The sequence below is a fragment of the Aspergillus fumigatus genome, chromosome 5 (genome assembly GCF_000002655.1).
Source record: "Aspergillus fumigatus Af293 chromosome 5, whole genome shotgun sequence".
In the NCBI taxonomy this organism is placed as follows: domain Eukaryota; kingdom Fungi; phylum Ascomycota; class Eurotiomycetes; order Eurotiales; family Aspergillaceae; genus Aspergillus; species Aspergillus fumigatus.
The window spans coordinates 3462097-3485024 of NC_007198.1; the positions used below are offsets into that span (position 1 = coordinate 3462097).

The 22928-nt window shown below is 51.8% G+C and overlaps 6 protein-coding genes across 6 annotated transcripts; 4 read left to right on the plus strand and 2 right to left on the minus strand.

Annotated features, from left to right (window-relative positions):
* The first annotated feature begins 725 nt into the window (after window positions 1-725).
* AFUA_5G13190 (uncharacterized protein) lies at window positions 726-7630 on the plus strand. Its single transcript, XM_077804887.1, has 6 exons — window positions 726-1188; window positions 1329-1803; window positions 1890-2213; window positions 2273-2448; window positions 2512-6546; window positions 6601-7630. The coding sequence occupies exons 2-6, from the start codon at window positions 1641-1643 to the stop codon at window positions 7147-7149; spliced, it is 5247 nt and encodes a 1748-aa protein (XP_077661023.1). The 5' UTR covers window positions 726-1188; window positions 1329-1640; the 3' UTR covers window positions 7150-7630.
* Window positions 7631-7870: 240 nt separating this feature from the next.
* AFUA_5G13200 (PaaI family thioesterase) lies at window positions 7871-8533 on the plus strand (the record flags this gene model as incomplete). Its single annotated transcript, XM_748241.1, has 1 exon — window positions 7871-8533. The coding sequence occupies one exon, from the start codon at window positions 7871-7873 to the stop codon at window positions 8531-8533; it is 663 nt and encodes a 220-aa protein (XP_753334.1).
* A 206-nt stretch (window positions 8534-8739) lies between these two features.
* Window positions 8740-10216, plus strand: AFUA_5G13210 (GDP-Man:Man(1)GlcNAc(2)-PP-dolichol alpha-1,3-mannosyltransferase; the record flags this gene model as incomplete). The annotated part of the gene is made up of 2 exons (XM_748240.1): window positions 8740-9550; window positions 9615-10216. The coding sequence occupies 2 exons, from the start codon at window positions 8740-8742 to the stop codon at window positions 10214-10216; spliced, it is 1413 nt and encodes a 470-aa protein (XP_753333.1).
* A 211-nt stretch (window positions 10217-10427) lies between these two features.
* AFUA_5G13220 (uncharacterized protein) lies at window positions 10428-12445 on the plus strand (the record flags this gene model as incomplete). The annotated part of the gene is made up of 2 exons (XM_748239.1): window positions 10428-12266; window positions 12335-12445. 2 exons carry the CDS (start codon window positions 10428-10430, stop codon window positions 12443-12445), a joined length of 1950 nt encoding a protein of 649 aa, XP_753332.1.
* A 332-nt stretch (window positions 12446-12777) lies between these two features.
* mch1 (MFS transporter) lies at window positions 12778-15099 on the minus strand (the record flags this gene model as incomplete). The annotated part of the gene is made up of 3 exons (XM_748238.2): window positions 14503-15099; window positions 13496-14417; window positions 12778-13443 (listed from the first exon to the last, which is right to left on the minus strand). The coding sequence occupies exons 1-3, from the start codon at window positions 14772-14774 to the stop codon at window positions 12778-12780; spliced, it is 1860 nt and encodes a 619-aa protein (XP_753331.1). The 5' UTR covers window positions 14775-15099.
* A 17-nt stretch (window positions 15100-15116) lies between these two features.
* On the minus strand, window positions 15117-20693 carry AFUA_5G13240 (inositol polyphosphate kinase KCS1). Its single transcript, XM_748237.2, has 2 exons — window positions 18058-20693; window positions 15117-17963 (listed from the first exon to the last, which is right to left on the minus strand). Exons 1-2 carry the CDS (start codon window positions 20169-20171, stop codon window positions 15998-16000), a joined length of 4080 nt encoding a protein of 1359 aa, XP_753330.1. The 5' UTR covers window positions 20172-20693; the 3' UTR covers window positions 15117-15997.
* Window positions 20694-22928: the final 2235 nt, after the last annotated feature.

The window sequence follows — 22928 nt, forward strand, 5'->3', positions numbered from 1 at the left end:
AACTTGATTATGCATTCTCACGACTCGACAATTATTGCATCCTTCGGCAAAGAACCATGCGGATATCCGATCCCACCGAGCCACCAAGACAAGGCTTCTGGTTTCTGGATTAATTTATCAAAGTGTCCACCGTTACTCCACTATAGCAAACCGTGGAACCTCATTCCGGGCCATGTGGGAAGCCGTGGTTGACAGCAGTAAGACAAGGTGGTGCACTGTTGACGAACCGATCAGGAACGCACCCGACAAGTGCGTACTCCGTAGACTTAGTAGGAGACTCTTATTTGAGACAGTTGATCTGTGAGTCGGTTCATATTGAAAAATAATGAATCCTTCCCCCAGTCGCTCACTAAGCCAGTCTAGGCCTCTCTGGGTCCGTCCCCACTGGTTTTCCCCTGGCGTCCTCCTGCGGTCGTAAGTTGAGTCGAATGAGGTATCAAGGTACGGTTACGGAGTACAGCCGACGTATTTTTGGATGTGTCCAACTCCTTCCTGATGTCGGTTCTTCTTCGATGAACTCCATAATAATTATAGACACAATGTGAGATCTCCAAGTAATTGATAACGATTGACCTGAATGATGTCCCTTGTTAATAATGATGTGGCTGCTAATCTCCCCATGGTGCTCGATTGAGACGGCAGTCGTCCCATTGATACCTACCCTGCTAACCCGCCCTGGTAAAGCTCGGCCTCCCACCATCAAACAGCGCACTGCTCGCTTTCTCGTTCGCTGCAAACCTCTCCAAACGCTCCAACTTAAATAAAGTCTTGACTCGTCTCAGTCTCAGTCCAGGTTGATTGCGCTACTCGAATAGGCATTAGCACCTACCTTAGTAGATCGGCTAACGGTCTACTCCGTAAAGAGGTGGTTTAGTCTATCTAGTGCGTCCGTTGCCAGCTCTTTTCAGGAGTTCAGTGTGTACCTCATCTCATCATTATAATAATACCATTGGATTGTCGCTAAGTAGTCTAGCAACTAGCCAGCGACTACGCCGTACCTAGGGACGGACGACTTACTGTTGGCTGTTCCCGCACCTGGCAACGGCGGCTTGTTCTTTTCCCTCCTTCACTCCCTTCCTTTGCTTCTCCTTTCTTGCTCTGTCGGGAGGTTACCTTTTTCTTTCCGCTCATTCTGATCGCCTTGCTGCGATATCCTCACTCCTTGAGCCTGCCTCAAGTCTTTTGTGTGTATGTATGTTTCGTTGTCTCTCCTGCGGCGTGCGCATTCCCCAGCACCCCCAAACTCTATAATTGAATTATTGGCGGCCAGATTCCTTCAGGGGTTTCCATCCGAAAACTAATGCTTGTCTCTCTCTCGGTATGCACAGATCTCATCTCAATTCCCTCCTTCCGCTTCCACTGCACATAGAGAATTATCAATTCATCGTCAAGCTCGCCGATTGCCGCAGGACGACAAATCGCGCGCATTTCAGACGAAAGCCTACCTACCCGGCCAACTCAGCACCGACACGACAAAAACATACCACGCAACGAATCATAAATCGACCCCTCTACGATTACGACTCATGACACCCTCTCTGTCCGCTTTCTGACAACTCATACATTACGTTCGAGTTCCAGTCAAGCCTTCTTTTCTCTGACGTCAAGCGCGCATTGCAGTCCACCCCCCGCAGAACAACATGACGGTCTCGCCGCCGGGCTCGCCCACCACGGCTACGCCGCAGCGGCCTTTCAGTGGCATCATGCGGACCCCGCGAAGTACCAGCCGTCTGAGTATGAGCAGTAAAGTTGGCGGAGGAAGTCGGGCCTCCGACGAGGATGGCAAAACAGCGGTCAAAGTCGGTATGTGTCCCGGGCAATATGGCTCCGAACGTGCGAGGGACAAGGGAGAGTCATGCGTCTGAACCAGCAAGCTGATGTGATTACAGCGGTTCGTGTACGGCCCCCGCTAAAACCCACCGATCCCGGTTACGAGTTGATTCCGCAACGTTTCCAGCGGTCGATGGTTCATGTCACGTCGCCGACCAGTCTTGCGGTCGATGTCCCACAAGGCCGGAAGTTGTTCGTGTTTGATCGCGTGTTTCCCGAAACTACGGATCAGAATGGCATCTGGGAATATCTGAGCGACAGCGTGAGCTCATTCCTCCAAGGCTACAATGTTTCCATCCTGGCCTACGGTCAGTCGGGGGCCGGCAAATCGTACACCATGGGAACGTCTGGCCCCAGCGAGCAACACGATACACAATCAATGGGTTCGTCGGGATCGCGGCATATTTAGCTCATGCGGGACTTTAGCTAATACTAGTCTTAGGTATCATTCCTCGCGCGGCCCAGCTCCTCTTTGAGAAACTCGACGGCCCGGCTAAACACAATCGCAACAGCTCGACCGGCCTTCGTACACCGGCTCGATACTCGATCAGCTCGACTTCGAGCTTTGGGCGGGCGACTGCCGAAAAAAACTGGCAGTTGAAAGCCAGCTATGTGGAAGTACGACACCTTAGGACCGACTCCGAAGCTTGCAGTCGAAACTGTTTGCTAACTTGCTTGCAGATCTACAACGAACAATTGCGAGATCTTCTCCTCCCTGAATCAACCCCTATGAGTGATCGCGGCTCGGTAGCGATCCGCGAGGATGCCAAAGGTCGCATCATTCTGACGGGCCTGCACCAAGTCAACATCAATTCATTCGAGGATTTGATGAACGCCCTGAGCTTCGGCTCCTCGATTCGTCAGACTGATTCCACCGCGATCAACGCAAAGTCCTCCCGATCCCACGCAGTCTTCAGTCTCAATCTTGTGCAACGGAAATCCGCAAGCTCAATTACATCGCCGAAAGAGAAACGGATGTCCATGCCGGTCGAGGTGCTTTCCGGCTCCGATGCGTCCGTCACGGTCGATAGCAAATTGCACTTTGTCGATCTGGCAGGAAGCGAGCGGCTGAAGAACACTGGTGCTTCCGGCGAACGCGCACGAGAGGGTATCTCCATCAATGCTGGTCTAGCTGCCCTGGGCAAGGTCATCTCTCAGCTTTCTTCTCGTCAATCAGGCGCCCACGTCTCCTACCGCGATTCGAAGCTCACCCGGCTCCTCCAAGATTCTCTCGGCGGCAATGCTTACACATATATGGTTGCTTGTGTTACACCTGCGGAATTCCACCTCAGCGAAACTCTGAATACCGTGCAATACGCACAGAGGGCGAGGGCCATCCAGAGCAAGCCGCAAATCCAGCATATTGCCGACGAAAGTGACAAGCATGCAGTGATCGAGAGGCTCAAGGCCGAGGTTGCCTTTCTGAGACAGCAGATCCGTATCGCCGAGGACAATGACCGACGGGCTGCTGGACCGCAAGAGAGGGCTGAGCGTCAAAATGAAAGGGAGAAGGAGCTTCAAAATCAACTCCTTGACGTGCAAGAAAGTTATAACGCGCTGAGCCAACGACATGCTAAGCTGATTTCTGAACTCGCTCGCGATTCGGAGCACTCCACCAATGGAGAAGCAGACGATGTTGCCTCGGCCGTTGGCAAGAGCTCGGTGGAGCGACTGAAGCGGTCTCACTCTTTTGCCCAATCCGTCGAACAGGTTGTTCTCGAGTATGAGAAAACAATCCAGAGCCTTGAATCCTCCTTATCCAATACGCGATCCTCCTTGGCGGTGACGGAGAGCACTCTCTTGGAACGCGAGACCAAATGCGCCTATGTCGAGACTGTCAACGCCCAACTGCAAGCGCGCATCCAGAAACTTCTCGACCGTGAGGCCAGCACCGAGTCCTATATGCACGAGTTGGAGTCTCGACTTGATGACCAGTCTTCGGGCGAGGAGAAATACACGGCGATCATTGCGGAGCTGCGCAAAGAACTCAGCCGTGCGCGCGAAAGCGAAGCGGGGTGCGAAGAGTACATTTCCACACTGGAAGAGCGTCTCGCAGAAGCCGACCAAGACATGGAGCTCATGCAGCGAGAGGTTGAACGCTTGGAACATGTGATTGAGCGTCAGCGGAGTCTCGGCAAACTCGATAGTCTTCTCTATGAGCTGGATCATGTCCACCAGAACGGCGCCAGTCACGATGACCTTCAGGAAGAAATGGATTCTCCTGCTGCTGCGAGGAGCACCCGCAATTCCCGTCAGAGAGCCACCACCCTCGAAGTTTTGACCGAAGCCGCCGAAACGGCGATTCCTGAATCAGACGAGGATCTCGCGGAGACCGTCCCAGACATTGAAGAGGAATCAATTGTCGAAGCGGTGACGACTGCTCACGTTGACGGCTCTGATTTGGAGGTTTTGGAAAGGGTAACGAGTCGCTTGGAAACCGATCCCAATGCGGAGCCTCGAGCCCAGTCTCCTAGTCTTACTGAGTCGAAGATCGTTGCTGATAAGCTTGAGACCGTCTCCCAAGAGCTCTTGGACCTGCGCCTGCAGCACGAGACCACGGTAAACCAATACGAACTGTTGGAGGCCAAATATGAAGAGGCGCTCAGGGCGTTAGCCAAACTGCAACAGGACGCTGCGGATGAAGTGCGCCATCCGGCCTCTGCTGTCCAGGGACTCATTTCCCCAGTCACTGCTTCTCGACCAGTGTCTTTTTTAGAGGATGCGAAGGCCCCCGACTCGAAGAGTGGAAAACAACACTCGTTCTCGCAATCACTCTCCTCGGAGTTATCCTTGGTCGGGGAGCCTGCTGCTTCGCAAGAACCCTCTACTAACGGGCATCATGAGCCCGCCGCAGAAATTCCCGTGGACTCGCAGGCGTCCCACAATGAGAAGAACTCGCTCGAAATAGAGCGGATGCGTCAGCTACTTTCCGAGCACCAGGAAGGCGTTCAACTTATGACCCAAAAGTATGCCGAGCTGCAGGCCGAGCATGAAGGTGCCCTTGCTCTGGTGGAGACGCTCAAATCCGAGCTTCAGAAATCCAAGTCTGCCTCTCCGCCAACTACCCCGGGCTTCAAGACGAATGTCATCCGAAGGAAGAGCAGCCAGAGCCTCATGTCGACGGTGGATCGTGCGCATCGCTCGCTTGCTGCCCTGAAGAACATCGCGATCGAAAAATTCGAAGGCCAGCCCGACACAATGCAGAACTTTGAGGTTCATCTTGACGCGGCGATGCATGAGCTGCACTCGCGTATGGAACGCATCCAGTCGTTGGAGGCGGAAAATCAGAGCGTAAAGAAAGAAATGGAGATGAAGGCGACGATCATCTCTGGCCTCACCCGTGAGCGGTCCAGCTTGCAAGGAGGTACACCTTCTGTGGATATGGGCCTAGTATCCCAGTTGCGGGATCAGGTAGTCCAGCAGGAGAACCTGATTAACGAGCTCAGAGAGGCGCACGAGTCGCGCGAAAAGAAGCTGCTCGCCGAGATCGCTGAATTGAAGGGTCTCCTGAAGACTCAGGAGGCAGCTGCCAAGGCTCAGGATGCGCACGCGGAGGAGCAAGACAAGAAGATCGATGATCTTCAAGGTGAATTGGTAGAGTGGAAGAGCAAGCATGAGAACGCCGTCAAATCCCTGCAAGCTTCCGAGCAGCAACTCAGTGCCACCTTGGCTGACCTGGACAAGGCCATGGCAGCTGCAGATGCCATGCGCTTAGAGCGTGCCGCCGTGGACGAGGCTGCTGCTGCGAAGGAGGCTGCTGCCAGAGGGCTGGAGGCTGAGAGATTACAGCAACAAAAGCTGGTAGAGAGTTTGAAGCAGAAGATTGAAGAGCACGAGGCTACCGCTGCTGCTCATCTTCAAAAAATTGCTGCTCTCGAGCAATCGCACAAGACCGCGCAGGAGCAGCTGTCGGATCTTCTTGCGACCAAGGACAGGGCCAGCGGTGAGGCTGAAGGGTTCCAGTCTCGTGTGTCTGAACTGGAGAAAGAGATTGAGATCCACAAATCGGCCGCTGAATCTCACAAGAAGGACCTCGAGTCTTTGCAGGAATTACATAAGACTGAATTGGCTGAACTCGAGGAGCGCGCTAAGGCAGTGGCGCAGGCCGAGTATGACTCGCGGATTGCGGAGAAGAATGCCGAGCATGAGGAGGCGATGAAGAGTCTGACATCTGAAATTGAGACATCGCGGAATGAGCTGGTGAAGCTTCTGAAGATGGTTTCAGAACTTCTCAATTCCGATGTTACCGCGGACAACCTCGCAGACCAAATCCAAGATATCCTCACGCAAAAGCAACACTTTTCCGACAAGTATGCCGAGCTGATAGATGCAAACGAAGATCTTCGCAAGCAGCTCGAAGCCAAGAAGGGCGATGCCAACAAGTTGGAAGACCTTACCCAGCGCGAGGCGGCCAAGGACGCAAAGGTGAACGAACTTGCCATCCTCGTCGCCACGCTGGAGGATACCCTTCAGCGTAAAGAAGAGCAAGTCAAGAAGAAGGACGCGCTCATCGAGGAGATCACCGCCGAGAAAGAAAAGAGCCTGCGTCTGGTGGAAGAGCTAGAGGAACAGATCACCAACAGCTTCGACCAGCACAACAACCGTCTCTCCGTCATCCAGCATGAGCGCGATCAGGCTTTGGAAGAAGCCAAGGCCAAGATTGCGACGTATGAGAAAGAAATTGAGACATATCGCATGCGGATTGAACAGCTTGAGGTAAGCACTGCTGTGTTACATACTGCAATACGGATCCCGACTAATGGACTTTAGCTTCAACTCAAGAATGGTGCCGGCCAGGATAGTTCGCATGACCGCACCAGCTCGTTGACCTCGAATCTGCGGAAGAGTACTTCGGCAACCTCTCTCCCTTCGCCGCCACCTGCCATTCCTCTTCCGCCTCTGCCGACTATACAGTCTGCCACCAACGGTAGTGTCTCTCCTCCAAACTCTCGCCACACCAGCAAGGAACTGGTCAGCGTCCAAATTGTGGAAGACCAGGAGGCTCGTATCCGCACGATAGAAAAACATCTCAATGCGGAGAAGCAACTCACTGCCACTTTGGAAGAAGCTCTGGGCGATCTTGAAGCGCAGAGTAACAAAGTCAAGGCCGACTGCGAGGCCTGGAAGAAGAAGGCATGGCAACTGGAAGAGGAGTTGACGGCCCTTCGCAAGGAGCGCAACTCGCAGCGCCTCTCACTTCAGGCCGTCGAGGAAGAACGCAATGCCCGCCGCGAAGCCGAGGCTGCCCGAGCCCAGCTCGAAGAGCGGATGAATGCGCTGAACAAGAAGAAGAAGAAGAGCACGCTCAATTGCTTTTAAATCCCTCGCACCCTTTTTCGATTCTCTTGACTGTTCAATTTTAGTGTCTCGGACGTGACGTTTCCCCATGTTCAAAGCCCGCCCCTGTGTACTATGAATTCAACGTCGATTCCCCCTTCTTCTTGATTTGTTGATACCTTTTTGTTTTGATTTTGATTCAGTTTCCCTTCAGATAGCACCCAGCCTCCGGCCGCCTGACTTTACCACGATTCATTAAATACGCTTCTTCTGGGCAATTTGCCTATGTCGATCGACACTGTACATTCTGCCAACCCTGTGATTACGTCTTCAGAACCGCTATTGCGGTATATTCTGTTATTACTCATATGCCTTCAAAAGAACGTACAGTTTATGGTCACTTTTGTCTAAGTCCTTTGTTCCGCACGGCTACTGCTGGGAGGTCGTTTATAGCTTGCCTCGTTGTATGTAAGGTAGTAGTTTGGAAGGAAGCAAGATTTGTTAAATAGTCCCCAAAGTCCAGAGTATTGGACTCCGCATGGACGTGCCTCGGTTCATCGGTATACAACCATAGTGAGATAACCCGCGGTAGGCCCGCAAGAGAGGGATCACTTCCTGGAATTCTACGCACCTTGACTCTGTGGATTCTAATATGATAATCAGGGAAGTCTTCATACTGTTAGCAACGAGTTATCATCGCCTCCAGAAATTCAAACAAATTGCTCTACTCAACTAATCACAATTCGGACCAGCACCATTCGACATGCCAGCTGGAGAAATCATGAGAGCTACCTATAGGCCAGATCCTACAGCTACACGAGAAACACTCGACTTCTTTAGCACCATCCCCAAATGCGCAGAGATCCTCTCTCAGCCTGATTTGAGGGTCAACCACCCGCGCAACCCAGACGCCTTTTTCCACTCGACCCTCAGATCCAACAACGGAATCCTCAAGTCCATCTTCATTTACCAGCCGGCTCATTCTCATACCCCAGCGTCGGATGTTAGTCCAAGTGAGGCCAACGCAAACGCAATCCCACGAGAACGAGGGCAGGAGGGAGGACGAGAACGAGGCTACCTCCTCCTCCACCTCGGCGCCGGCGTATCAGGGCAGCCCGATATCGCGCACGGTGGGTTCCTGGCTACAGTCCTGGACCAGGTTACGGGGACTGCGATCCGGGCGAGTGGGTTAGATCGTGGGCGGGGAGCAGTCACAGTTTATCTGAATGTGATTTATAAGAAACCGGTGAGGGTTCCGGGGGTGGTGGTTGCGAAGGCAGAGGTTAAGAAAGTACAGGGGAGGAAGATTTATGTGGTGGGGGAGATTTCTGTTGCTGAGGCAGATGGGGGCGGGGAAGAGCAGGGTGTTTGTGTGGTTTGTGAAGGGATGTTTCTGGTTAAGAGGGATGCTGCTGGCAGGATTTAAATGATGTTTTTGTGATAGAGATAGCAGAATAACAGAGATGGTTGTTTTGAGATGCGGAGTAGATACGGACTACGGAGATGGATCAGGATGCGTCATCACATGACGTCGTGCCCCCGTGGCTCACGCTCCAGCTGAAGGTCAGCTCAGCTCAACCAACAACGCAGCAATTGCTTCCAATCACAGACGCAAGCTCCTCTCCCAGGAACATGGCCCGCCTCAAACCCTCCAAAGTTATCATCATCCACCCAGACCTGGGAATTGGCGGCGCAGAGCGCCTAATCATTGACGTGGCGCTGGCGCTGCAGTCCCGCGGCCACAGAGTCACCATCTACACCTCCCACCGGGACAAATCGCACTGCTTCGAGGAAGCACGCGACGGCACGCTCGACGTGCGCGTGCGCGGCAACTCCCTCTTCCCCGCGCATGTCGGCGGCCGACTACACGTCCTCATGGCCGTTCTACGGCAATTGCATCTGACCGTCTCGGTGTTGAGGGAGATTGCGACCTCTGAAGAAAAAGACAACATCTTCATCGTCGACCAGGTCCCCGCTTGCGTGCCGCTTCTGAAAACGCTGGGCCCGCGCGCGGCGCGCAGCAGTCGCAGTCGCCAGCGCATCCTCTTCTACTGCCATTTCCCTGATCAGTTGCTTGCACGTCGGAATGAGGGCGGGGAGCTGTTGCGACTTGCGAAGACGCTCTACCGGTATCCGTTTGATTGGTTTGAGGGGTGGGCGATGAGCGCGTCGGATAAGGTCGTTGCCAACTCGAGGTTCACGCGCGGGGTCGTGAGCGAGGTCTTCGGGAAGGAGAAGCTGGGAGATGTTCGGATTGTCTATCCGTGTGTCGATACCAAGGCTGGCGCGCCGGTTGGGACCGAGGAAGGTCCTTTATGGGGTGGAAAGAAGATCTTCTTGAGTGTGAATCGGTTCGAGAGGAAGAAGGATTTGGCGCTGGCCATTCGTGCGTATCACGGTCTTGGGCAGGAGAAGCGGAGGGGGACGCGGTTGGTGGTTGCTGGTATGTCCTCTTCCAAGTGGGTTCCTGATGGAGAGAGCAGCTATTGACTGAGGGTACTCTACAGGCGGTTACGACAATCGGGTCCAGGAGAATGTCCAATACCATCGAGAACTAGACCAGCTCGCCACAAGTTTGGGATTACAGACCGCGACCTCTAAAACAGTCATCTCCGCCCTATCCATCCCCGACTCCATCGACGTTCTGTTCTTGCTCTCCGTACCAACTGCCTTCCGGGATACGCTCCTCTCGCAGGCAAAACTGCTTCTCTACACTCCCATCAACGAACACTTTGGTATTGTCCCCGTCGAAGCCATGCGCGCCGGGATCCCCGTTCTCGCATCAAATACAGGCGGGCCATTAGAAACTATCGTGGAAGGCGAAACGGGCTGGCTCCGGGACGCAACGGTTGTCGCGGATTGGACTGCGGTCATGGACCGGGTTCTCTACGAGATGGACCAGAAGGACTTGGACCGCATGTCAGCCGTGAGCAAGGCGAGAGTGGAGAAGGAGTTCTCGCTGACTGCAATGGGTGACAGGCTCGAGGAGGAGATCACCGATATGCTCAGCAAGGAAAGACGGCCGTTCAGCGGTTTTCACCAGCTAATCCTCGTCTTTGCCCTGTTGGGTATTATGTCTTCTATTCTTGCCGTGTGGGCTTTGAAATGATCTAGATTTGTATGAATACCCCTTCTTTCTTGTTTGTATTTAGCAATTTTAGGTGTACTTGAAACACATCTTGAATGGTGGATGCCACGTGACTTCGCGCAAAGGGCAACGCGGGCCCATCGCGACACGCGTGAGAAACTGCAGAAACGTCGCAGCGGCGTCGGATAAGCCATCAACTAATCCACAACCTCGGTGCGCTTCAACGAGGGAAATGCCAGAGGTTATCAACCTCCTGTCCTCGACGCCGCCGCCCCCGGCATCTCAACCCCGTCAGCGATTCGTGGCCACGCTTCCATCCGATCCGCCCCTCTCATCTGCTCCTCGGCCTCTGTTATCGGACGATATTGAGTCCCTTTTTGCCTACGATGATATCGATAAACCGGCCAAAAGACGTCGCTTAAGCGAGGAGGTTGAATCACCTAGGGATGTAGACGCTCAACTCTCGACCACAAATCTGTTTCTGTTCTCCGATGATGATGTCGCCTTAGCGTCTGACGGACCGTCAACGTTGGGGATCCCGGCGCGGAACGAGGAGTCGGATCCTATTGTTTTCACTTCGCCAGCGCCTGTTCCAGGAGCAAGGTCACTTACGAGCCATCAAACGAATTTCAGAGAGACTAACACGATCACAATTGACGATGACGGTGACGACGACGGTGATGCGCATGTCGATATCTGCAAAGATGCCGCCACCGGGAAGGACCACATCGAAGACTTCAGTGATCAGCTTGCAATACCGGATATTGACGAGTTAATGAGGCAGGCTAGAGAAACAAAGGAATCTGGTAATGAAAACTCGCTCTTTTCGAGTCGAACGGCCAGTCTTCTTGCCGGTCTGAAGGAGCGCTCAAAAGCTACCAGTAGTACAGGGAGTAGGCCGAGATCAAGAGCCGCAGGTCCTTCCAAGAAGTCAAAGTCTCAGGCGCGAAATGTCCTTGACCTTGACGACGATCTGTCCGAGGTAGTGGTTGAATCTCGCAGGCCAGCACGAAAGACAACCACTTTGACCGCCGCAGAGAAAGAGGCAAGGGCCAGAGAGCGAGAATCTGCAAAGGCACAGCGAGAGTATGAGAAACAGCTTGAGAAAGAAAGACAGAATAAGCTGAGGGAGGAAAAAGCGCGAGAAAAGCAACTCGCTGCGGACTTGGCGGAGGTCAATAAGCTCAAGGTCGACAAGAGGGAGTCGACGCCTGAGATGATCCTCGATCTCGCTTCCTCGTTTAGGGAAACAAGTGTTGGCAATCAGAGCATTGAACTCATGAAACGGCTAGGAGTCGAGCATACGTTCTTCACGAGCTCTATCCCGAACCTCGTCAAATGGCGCCGGAAGGTCACAGCCCGGTACAACGAAGCCGCCGGCCATTGGGAGCCATGTCCGCATCATATCCGCGAAGAAGACCACGTTTTGTGCCTTGTGACAGCCCAAGAGTTCGTCAATATGGCCATCGCGCCCGCAGACCCGGTAACAGGCACAACCGAGCTGGAACTCCATCTCTCGCACATCAAAAAAGCCTACCCTCGCCACAAATTAATCTACCTCATCGAAGGCCTAACCTCGTGGATGCGCAAGAACCAAAACTCCCGCAACAGAGCCTTTCAAGCCCAGGTGCGCCAACAACTCGTCCCAGACGATCCTTCCTCCTCGACCCGCCGGAGAAAAGCCCCCGCCAAAACCGCCGAGTCCACCCCGCCCGTCGACGACGATACCATCGAAGACGCCCTCCTCGAGCTGCAGGTCACACACGCCTGCCTCATCCACCACACCAGCGCCGCATCAGAGTCAGCAGAATGGATCAAGAACTTCACCGAGCATATCTCCACGATACCGTACAAGCGCGAGCGCATGGACGGCAACGACTCGGCCTTCTGCATGGACACGGGACAGGTCAAACCCGGCGAGGACAAGGCCGATACTTTTGTCAAAATGCTCCAGGAGGTAAATCGCGTCACTGCGTCTATGGCCTACGGTATCGCGGCGAAGTATCCTTCCGTCGTGGACCTGGTGAGAGGAATGCGGCGGCATGGGCCGACCATGCTGGAGGATGTCAAGGTATGCTATGTGCTCAGCGCCCTATCTACCCTAATGCAAGTTTCGAGTTACGCTAACTTGTTTTGAAGAAATCTGCAAATAAAAACGGTGCCCTGACGGACTCGCGCATTGGCCCAGCTGCGAGTAAACGGCTGTACAAGGTGTTCATGGGTCTTGATCCCTCGTCTACGGATATTTGATTTGGCTTGCCCTGTATCTGCTTTATTGAGCTTTGGGTCTTGTTTCCGTGTTGTACATGGATACCCCTCTATTCTTCCTGGTCGTCATATCTTCTTCTGGTGAGAATATTAGCATTGTTATTCTTGGTATGGATTAAGTGCCATCAGGTTGCTGGAATGTTCAAATACATTATGACCCGAATGCAAAAGGATTCAGCCATATGTCACGTGTGTCTCTCACATATCTTGATGCGAAGAATGAAAATATAGCAATAAGAAAACCCACGAAGATGCTATGATTCTATACTGAGACAAATCCAGTATATTTGAAACGCCAAAGATGGTAGAAAGTATCAAACAACAACACCTCTTCGCCGCCAACCCCTCCAGGCAAGTATCCACGCAACTACAGCCACCCACACACTGAGCGTGCATCCGACGGCCCAGAACCCATAGCACCGCCAGCCATGACACTGTCCGTCCGGTGAGCCGTTCCCGCCGTCCGTCGCGTCCTGATATCCTCGCGAATAGATGACTCCCCACATCGCGGCACCGGCAGCAGGGACCATGGCCACGATACCCCAGTTTGTGCCAAAGTTCTCAACTCCCCATACGACAGAGATGATGATGGGGACGAGGGAAAAGGCGCTGCCGTAACCTAGGCCTATCAGCGCGGTTGTTACGTGTGAAAGACCTGGGTGCTGGAGGGGTAAGGGGGATGAGAGGAGGAGATAGCCGAGGGAGAGGAGGAGGGCTGAAGGCAGAAGGAAGGCGAGTCGCGACAGGGTGGGCCTCTTTGCGGTCGGACCTGATTGCGAGGAGCGACGGCCACTTTCTATGTTTGCCGGAAACAGATGAGTGGCCGGGGGCGCGAAGAAGTCCGAGAGAGATCCGGTCAGCAGTCGGGCTATAGTTGACGTGAGCGCTATTATAGTCACATGTGTAGAGGGCAGGCCTGCTGGAGATGGAGCATTGGGAGGGTGTAATTCCGGCGTGAGTGTCTGAATGATTGTGCCTAACTAGGAGGAAGATTAATTTATCGTCCACTGGAATAGTTGGAAGTAGACTTACGTTGTTGATATACGCTTCTCCTGGACCGGTGACCAGGAAGAAGCCGACTGCAAGCCACCACATAGTCTGATCTTGCAGAAATAGTCGCGTTTCGAAGTTCAGCAGCCAGTTCTTCTTCCTTCGTTCCTCCTCCTCCCTTTCCTTCTCCAGTCTCGCCGCTTCACGTTCTTCTTCGGAGAGGGTCAATGATAGCTCTGGGCCAGGCGCATCACCGTCAGCGGCATCGGAAAACGTGCCATAAGCCGCCTGCACTTCGCTTCGAGGCCGGAAGAACTCGCTTTCCTCCAGGAGGCCGCTGCGCTCGAGCTCCTCGACAGCCTCATCAATGTACTGGTCCTCTTCCTCGTCAACAATTCTCAACCCGAAAGTGCCAATGACTCCCAGGCAGAAGAGAAACAAGGCAAGGAACAGAAAGTACCGGAAGACATCTACGTCACCACGGCTTCCGTCCTCGCGGCGTTCACATAACAGGTATGTGGCTACCTGGCTCTGCCACATGCCACTCAGACCGAACCCCGCAATAGGGACAGCAAGCATGATTCCCTTGTGTTTTCCGCGACCAAAATTCTTAGCGCACGTTGTCACCGCAGCCAGGTACATACAGCTTGTAGCCGTCCCGATAGCAACGAATGCCACAACCATCACCCAGGGCGGCCATCCTTCTCCGCCCGCCTCAGGAAGCGGGCCACTCCTATATGCAAAGGCAGCCAGAAGGTAACCTCCTCCAAAGACAAGCCCTGATAACAACGCCAGCGGGGAGGGCGTGTACCGATCGCAAAGGTAGCCGAACAATGGCACGGGAAGGTACATCGAAATCTCCGCCGCGATGGAAACGGCGTTCACCTGAAGCTGACTGTAATGGAGCCGAGTGAGGAAAAGAGGCCCGTACAACGAAAAGGCAGTGATGCTACCAGCCCCAAGACTAAATGACCAGGCCTACTGTCAGTATATTTACAACGACGGTCAAACGATAGCATCTACGGATTGTGAGGAAGAGGACGGCCAACCAGCTGATCACCCCCACCGCAAAGCTGCATACACGCATCACTTCCATCGCCATTTTACGACGGTCTCTCTCGACGATCTCGTCAACCACATCGTTCAAGAGCCCGTCACTACCACCGTCGAGATTTCGGAAGGCAGACAGTCTCGAATCGGATCGCAGCCGTCCGTCTCCAGTCCCATCGATGCCGGTGTCAATGTCATGGAGTAGGGGTCGATGGTCATCAAAGTCCCGCTTATCAATTGCTGGTTCGTAATGTTGATCGGGCCCTGCCATTGTGCCCGTGTACCAACGGTAGCCCTATGGCGTGACAGGAGGTAGCAAATAACACAACACAATCGGCTGAGAAGTTGTTATGCTGTATGTTTATATATATAGCAGGTTGTATAGAAATGGACAGTTCCCCAGGCCAGCTGGGATAAGCAATTGACCAACTGGTAACGAAAGTCAGTTCTCCCTGCAGACCCGTCAGGTGAAATAACAGATTATTATTGTGATGCGGAATAAATAGTAAAGGTGCAAGGAGAACGCCAGTAATTCTCGAGCGCCCTATTTAGAAACTGTTGATCAATGCCATGGACGGAGGAGCCGTGAGTTCTTGTTGAGGGTCTCAAGAGCACGTCATCGGCGAGGAGATACACCGCTTATCAACTGTACACGTGACAGTTCCTAATACGGCAGCACATGATCATGGGTGATAATCAGCTGATTTTGCTGAGTCATGTGCAAGCCTGATTCATCAGGCAAAAGGTACTTTGGTTTGGAAAAACCGGTTTACACGATTTGAGCTATCTTAAATTGGTAATTCATCGATGTACTTGAACAATCCGAATGCGTCCCATGCTTGCAGTCTTGAAAAAAAAAAAAAAAAAAAAAAGAAAAAAAAAAAAAAGAAAAAGGGAAAACCAGTAACCCAGGGAATCGGACAGGTTCCCGAAGGGTATAATAATCACTAAGACATGTCCGAGAAGAGAACAATTGGAAAGAAATGAAGCCGAAAAGAGAAAAATTATGATCTCATACACACCATCAGAATAGAAGATGCTCCCGAGCAGATGATCCTCCTCTATGATGCTCCAGGCACGGATAGACAAGACCCAAGATGCGAGCATGGTATCATTATCAAACGTAAGTATCGTAGCATCCGTCACGTCAATGATCTTCTAAGACCTCCCTGGATCCCTATTCATCATGACGGTGTCATAGCATGCGAATAGTGTCACTGGACAGAGTCCAGTATGCGAGGAGGAAAGAAGAGAAAGATAGCATAAACAGAAACATCGGTATCCCAGCACCCTGTCATGCAAATAGAAAGGACGCCATATCCATGATACTCCGGTGCATTGAGTTGAAAACCCGATCAAATGCAGAGCCGCTAACTCCAAGCACGGAGAAGTCATTAGGAATGAGAAAATGAGAAAGATGAACAGAATACTAAAAATTGCCTCGCTCAAAATTGACATGTTTGAGACAGAGACTAGTGGAATGGTCTTTGGAACTCAGAAGCTGACTTCACCGGGATCCTCCTCCAACACGCTCTCGTCCCAGAACCGGTCCGTTGATTCCTCGCGACCGGAATCACGAGATCGGAGAGCGACAGCTTCGCCTTCACCCCGCTCAACAAATTCATCTTGAGTCACTTCCTTGAGAATGCGTTGAAAGTACATTCGAAGTGAGCGAAGTCCACGGAGATACCCACGGTCAATATCATCTGGGTGCTGGGGCGGGCAGGGAGCATCTGGAGGAAGTTCGTCTTCGCCCGTGACGCAGTTTGCAAAGTCGACGATCTTTAGATGTACTTCGGTATTGTTGTGCCCGTCCTCGGAGGCACGGCGGTGAAGGTGAAGAGGTGGCCGCTTGTCGGCGTTGTGAGCTTCATCGACTTGAGATTTTTCGGTAGGATTTTGCTCGCCATCGTAAAGAATCAGTAAGCTGCTAGCATACAGGCGATAACGTTTGAGCTTTCGAATCATACTCTCCAACTTTGCCAACTTATCCAGAATGATGGGGATTTTCTTCGCCACACTCCTGTAAGAAATGCCGTCGTAGAGAAAGCGTGTGAGGGCATCCTGGAATTCACGCCCAGACTTGAGATCCCGCCCGAAGTACTTGTCCTCAAACGTGTATTCCTGCTTCCTCACATTCCAAGTCTGCATGCCGCAAAGTCGGACACCCAGCTGCTGAGAGGTGGTGGACTGGCACTTGCGCCTTTGAGACTTTCGCTTCTTCTCGCTGGCTTCTATACCGTATTGGCGAGTCCCCATCTTTAAGTCCAACACGCAGGGCTTGTTCATACCAGCTGTGAGATCCTCCAGCAATAGGAAAAATTGAACCCTTTCGTCTCGTCTAGTTTGAGCCTCCTTAGGATTAGAAGGGACAATCATCTGAGATTCATCCTTTGCCTGAAGGCGCAAAGACTTGGGGGGGCTATCGCGGGTGGCCAAGGGTGCAGATGGTACATCTTTGGACATGTCATCCTTATAAATCAGCGCACTAGTGGAGCTGTTCACATTGGGATCGCTCGATGAAAGCAAGGAGGCGTCGCGTTCCATCGGAAATATACCATCTTCTTTATCGCCACCGTAGCCATCATCCTCGAAAAACATGAGTTGACCGACACCTTTATTAGAGCTGATGCTTCCCCGTCTTTGGAGACCACTGCCTGAATGGCGTCTCCTGACCCGCCGGGTTCGACTGAGCGAGCTGGCACGAGGTTGTGGTTCTTCAGTCCGGACCTTCTCGAGGCGGCCGTGACCTGCGTCAAGCGCCGTTGAGGCGGAAGATGACAGAGCTGGGCTTTCCTTGGACGGCTTCGAAGCATCAATGCCCAAAGAACTGGACGCTGCTTCAACGCGGTCCGATGCGTACCGATTCAGACTAACACTCTGGTCCTCAGATAAATTGGCCCGTCGACGGCCACAGTCCGAAGACGTCCTTGGCAGATTCAAGTGACCGCGGGCATGGCGCCGGTGATGATGGATGGCGGGAGGGCTAAAGACCTCTCGAAGGACCTGCTCCTGCAACTTCCTGTTCACCGTTGTGGCACCCCATCTAGCGATGGGCTTGTCCAACGTTGGAGCAGAAACACTGCCTGCGGTAGATCCACCGACCGATTGCTTCCCAGCTGACGTGTCATTGCCGTTCAAAGACCGCCGACTACCAGACGCGGCACAATCAGCTGTCCTAGGTCTTTGGCAGCGCATAAACAGATCAGCCGGAATAATGTGGCGGTTGTTCTCGAGTATCACCTTGGGAATCACACCGGTCACTTGTTTTTGACTGAAAATTCGTTCCGGCTCCGCGTCTCCCGACCTAGGCTTGCTGATACTTGTTTTCCTTGAGCCCTTCTCATCTTGTGTGAGCTCCTTGCTATGTTCGGTATCTGTGGGTTCAGCATTGTTTCCTGACGAAGCTTTGGGGCGCTTCGAATTCTTTGAAAAAGTCACATTCAGGACACCAATATATCTAAATAGAGGGAATCACTGTCAGCGGGTCGCCCAGAAGTCGGGGTAGAGGAATGTCAATGGAAATCATATGTTTACAGCTGAGCCTGCCTTACCTGGGTAGAAACATGAGCATTTCAGGGTGTCTGCGCTCAATTCGCTCGTAGAATTCATTCTCCCGGTTGTTGAGCTGTTTACAGACAGCACGTCTTGAGAAACGGAAGACCGTGGTATGGCCACCCACTTGGTGTCGATAAGGCTTCAGTTCAACCGCCCCTACGGGCGCTGTCGAACTGTGTTTCCGCCGTGGACGCGGGAAGCGAGCCCGCTGAGTCGGAGTAGCGGTTGGGGTCACGTCAGCATCGTCGGTCAAGCTCGATTCCTCCTCTCGAGCAGACATACTGCTGTCATCCGCAGAGGCAAACTCGGACTCACATGTAGAGTATTCGCCGCTGCGTTCTGAAATGGCGCCAAGAGGTTTGCGATCAAATTCTTTTAGTGTAGAGGAGTGTAACTCTTGTAGCTCGCCATGGAGGATCCTATTCTCGTTTTTAGACCGAAGCGATATATCCACATGACTGCTTTCCTGCCCAATAGGCACGGTATGTACTTTCGGCACCAGAGCAAGACTACTCTTTGGCGCCGACTCATCGAACCTCTCCACGTCTGGCTCATTTTCAAGAAAAGGCTCGACTTGGTCGACTTCTTCGGAGACAGCGACACGCTCATGCGGAAAGTATACAGCAGACGAGATCTGTTCCTCCTCTTCATCATCGAATGGCCCCGAGTCCCGACGTTCTTCTCGAATTGTATTTGGTGGCGAGAGCCCATCACTAGGTGGAATCTCTGCAAAATAGTCTCTGCCACCTTCGGCATACTGCGTCGGAATACTCTTGGAGAATGAGGAACCCCGGCCACCTCCTGGAGTCAAGTGGAACGATCGAATTTCCTCCAGCAAACTGCGAGGTAGAGACTTGAGCGGGCGTTTGGAGATATCATCACTCAGGGGATGCGGACGATTCTCTTGCCGTGCGGTCGGCCCTATCGACGGAGCGGCAGAAAGTAAGAGCTGAGGTGAGCTCTTGGAAGTTCGAGGACCAACTTCTTCCAACAGCAAATCTCCCGCTTGTGTGTGGAAACGATCCCGAATTTGTTCAGGCTCTGAAAGAACAGTGACGTCCGACGTTTCATCCCCCGTCGGAAACTCCCCGTGCTTCCCGTCTCGATCCTCCCTTCTTTTGCGGTCAGGCGAGGTCGTATTCTCCTTGAACAAGCCGAGGTAATGACTAGACTTTCGACTGCGTACGTGAGAGGTAGGCTCCGCATTTGTGAGATTGGCCTCAATGGAGTTCTCAACCCTGCCACATCGGGACCGACTCGCACTCCGCTCAACTTTAGTTTCGTAATTCCGGTCTCGGGTTTGTTCCGGATATTCAGGGTGATGGGATGGCGAAGACGGGTCTCTCAAAGACGCAGATATCAAACTGAAATTGGGAACGGGATCCTCTAAGGGGGTGTGTTTAGTGCCAATACCATCCGAGAGGACTTTTCCGGGGAGATGCAAACTCTCACGGAGGGGAGCGTTTAGTTTCCTGTCCGATTCCTTGTGAGGTGCGTCCCAAGCTACATCTGAAGCAACGGGTCGTAGTGACGAGGTATGGGCGGGGAGGGATGGCGAAACGTAGGTAGAGGAGCGCAGCGGGTGAGTCCTGCGAATTTCGACTTCCATGGGGGAGCGATCAACGGAAGGGCGACGGAAGGGGATTTTCACAGAGGAAATGGGCGAAGCGGGAGCATTATCGAGTCCCGGAGACAAGTCGGTCGTCAAGGCACTATCAACATCTTGTACAGGGCCCAGTTGCGGTGTGTTGCTGGCTTCGTTATCTGAAGGGAGGTAGTGGGTTGCGAAGATGGAATCCCTTTCGGAAAGCTGGGGACTGTGAGACCGATCAGGGTGGGAGAGCCTCTCCAGGGGAAGAGTCAATGCCCTTTTTAGGGTAAGGGTAGATGCAGGTTTAGACCATTGATGAGCGGTCGGGGATTCAGCGCGGGATGGAGAAGGAGCTTGCTGAACATCCTGATGCATGAGCTGCTGGTCGCGAGCGTTGTGGCGACGCTGCTTGCCGGAAGAGAGCTCAGGCTGTGCAGAGCAATCATGTTGGGCAGACGCAGCAGGTGTCACCAGGGTGTCAGGCAAGGTGTTCTCAGACGCAGATGGTGGCCTTGACATGGGGAGGACATTGGTTGGGGGGGTGTGGTAGCTGCACGGAATCGAATGAGAAGCCGAGCAGGGTAGAAAGGGCGTTGTTGAAAGGAAGATTATGGTTGGTGTTTTCAATTCAGAGGCGGAAACCGAAGGCTTGGAGGAGGGAGATTAATCTCTGGCGTCACCGGGTTTTTAGTTCTCTTACTAAGTTCGAACTAGAAGCTGGGCGGTAGGGGGAAATCATCGAGAAGATCAAGGAACACCAAGCCACGTTCCGGGGAGAACTGATCTTACAGGCCAGCAAAATGCGACCGAGTCGTCGGACGGGACAACCTGAAGAATTAGAAGGTCGTTATCAATGCGGTATTATTGATTAGTCCATAGGCAGTTGTTCAACTGGACATCTCTGGAATGAACCGATTAATGTCGGTTTTATTGGTATGTAGGCAGCAGCAAGGGTGATTTGATCAGAGGAATATTTTAGTTCTAGTGAAAGAGATACGGAGTACCTTAGAATGGCAGGACAAACAACAGAAGGACACTTTCAATTGGATATAGATACTTTTACGGAGTGAGGATGGATGGAGGACGAAAAGGGTGCGGATTATTACTATAAAAAAAATAAAAATAAATAAATAAATAAATAAAAATAAAAAAAATAAAGTCCAAATAAGAGTGAATATGGTGATCCAGTCTTCTCTTTACCTCTGATACCTTCTGTATTATTCTTTTTCTTTGATATATAATTCAGACGCTGTAATATAAAGAGTTCTAAACAGCTCTCACCTCCAGAGTAGAGTACAGTGAATCAGTGATGGGTTTCTACTCTCTGACTATGGAGTACTCCGTACTTGGTTCAGTAAAAACAAAGAGACAGAGGACGCGATAAAACTACACTCTGTGGGATAGAGTTAAGGATGGGTTTAGATGCTCTTAACGCAGATCCAAAATGCCAATAAGAACAGAGTCGGTCCTAGTCGTAGCTTAGAGTCATGACTGAGATTGGGGACTTCCCCAGGAAAAAGAAGCTGTGGCTTGTCCATTCTATTCCTCTTCGGGTAATCATCATCTCCAGCGTCTTTCTACCTAGATCTCTGGATCTCCACGCGGTTTTACTGGGTGCATACTTAGACAGCTTGAAAAGAGACGGGAAAATTATGAGGTGAAAGCAGTGTGCAATCTCATTCTCTGAGAAGACATCAGCCCTCAATTCAATTATGTCCCTAGGCAATTATCTCCCATATCCCCTATCTAGGTACCATTCCGGTTTATCTTACGTACTCTGTACTATCTGCCAGCTAGATACGTGCCTAACGAGGGTGAGATCGGCATTCTTCACTGTCAAATGTCGGTGATAGTTGACCACTAAACTGGCGTTTGATATCTCTTATCTAAATATCTGAAATCCAGAAATGTGCCAACCTTTCTGTAACCCTGAACCATTTCATTTTCTTGAATTAAGATTTCTCGCTTCTAAAGCCCTGTATGTTATACCGCTAATGCATCAATAATGGATCTCTGAGCTGCGAATGCTGGCAATGTTTATTCTCAGAATCACCAACCATTAGATAGGAAACGTGACCAACCTAGTGGCCATGAGGGTCTCACCTTCCCCCCCAGCAACTCCGCTCCTCATATCCTGTCGATCCGAGTGGTATGTCGAGATGGAACTGTCGATGAGAGAATGATGTCTCGCATTAATTTCAGATATAAATCATCACAGCCTTTCTGGTCAGGAAAACAAAGTTTTATCGAAGTACTCCTTGTTTCTTCCCTGCGTCATAATCGTTAGTTTGCCGCTATTCAGGCAACTGCATTTCTACTCTCTTTTCCCGAGCTGGCCATTCTGACACAGGGTATCCTTGCTCTTGATTTGAAGTTCATTATAATGTCGCGGCGTTACCTTTGATATCGCTAAGGTCATCCCCTGGAGCTATTTGCTCCTCCATCTGTTGAAGTACAGCATTGGGCTGCTCCTCATGCCCAACACGCCCTAATATCAGACTGGTAGAAGTCTTTTCCATAGCATAATTTCCCACAGAACTATGCAGAAGGATTCATTTATCCTCGGGAGTGATCGCCTGTGACCTGTCATATTACTCACAATGGGCCCGATCAGCCTACAGCCGATGATACTTGATGTTTGTATTCCTTATCTGGAGCTCTTCCGCATGCAATCGTACATTCGGGTTCTTGAAACTTCGTCGAGAAGGTAATCAAGACTTTGTCGTAGCATACTACTTTGATCAATCACTGCGGTGCTACAGATACCCGTAGTGCTTCCTGGCTGAAATTGCATTAGCTGGCTCAGACAGATGTAGACGCTCAGGGCTGGCGCAATATAATTGACCTATGGCGTCTCTTCTGCCAAGAACTGCCATGGTTTTCTCTTCGTCCATTGCCCATACCTGGCCTTAGAGCGGGCCTAAGCGACCAGTTTGCTTTGAGTGACAAGCTCGTTTGTGCCCCCCTGTTTTGGTGCAATTTGTATGCGAGGGAATTTCCCTCGTATAGCTCCCAAGAATCGTTGGGTACACCTCTAACTTAGATGCTTCACGAAGAATGCTCCTGCGACTCCGTCATGGTGTCCAAGGTATCTTGACGGTGAAGACATAGTACTTATATAACAGCCTCCAGGAAACATAGCACTTGTCGTTTGATTTGACCTAAATTTGCCCTAACGTGGATATTCTAGATTGAAAATGCTACTGTCTTCGAATAAACAAAAATCCATGATAACCACCAGTGTATAGTGATAATTGACTGGTACTCAGTGGGATC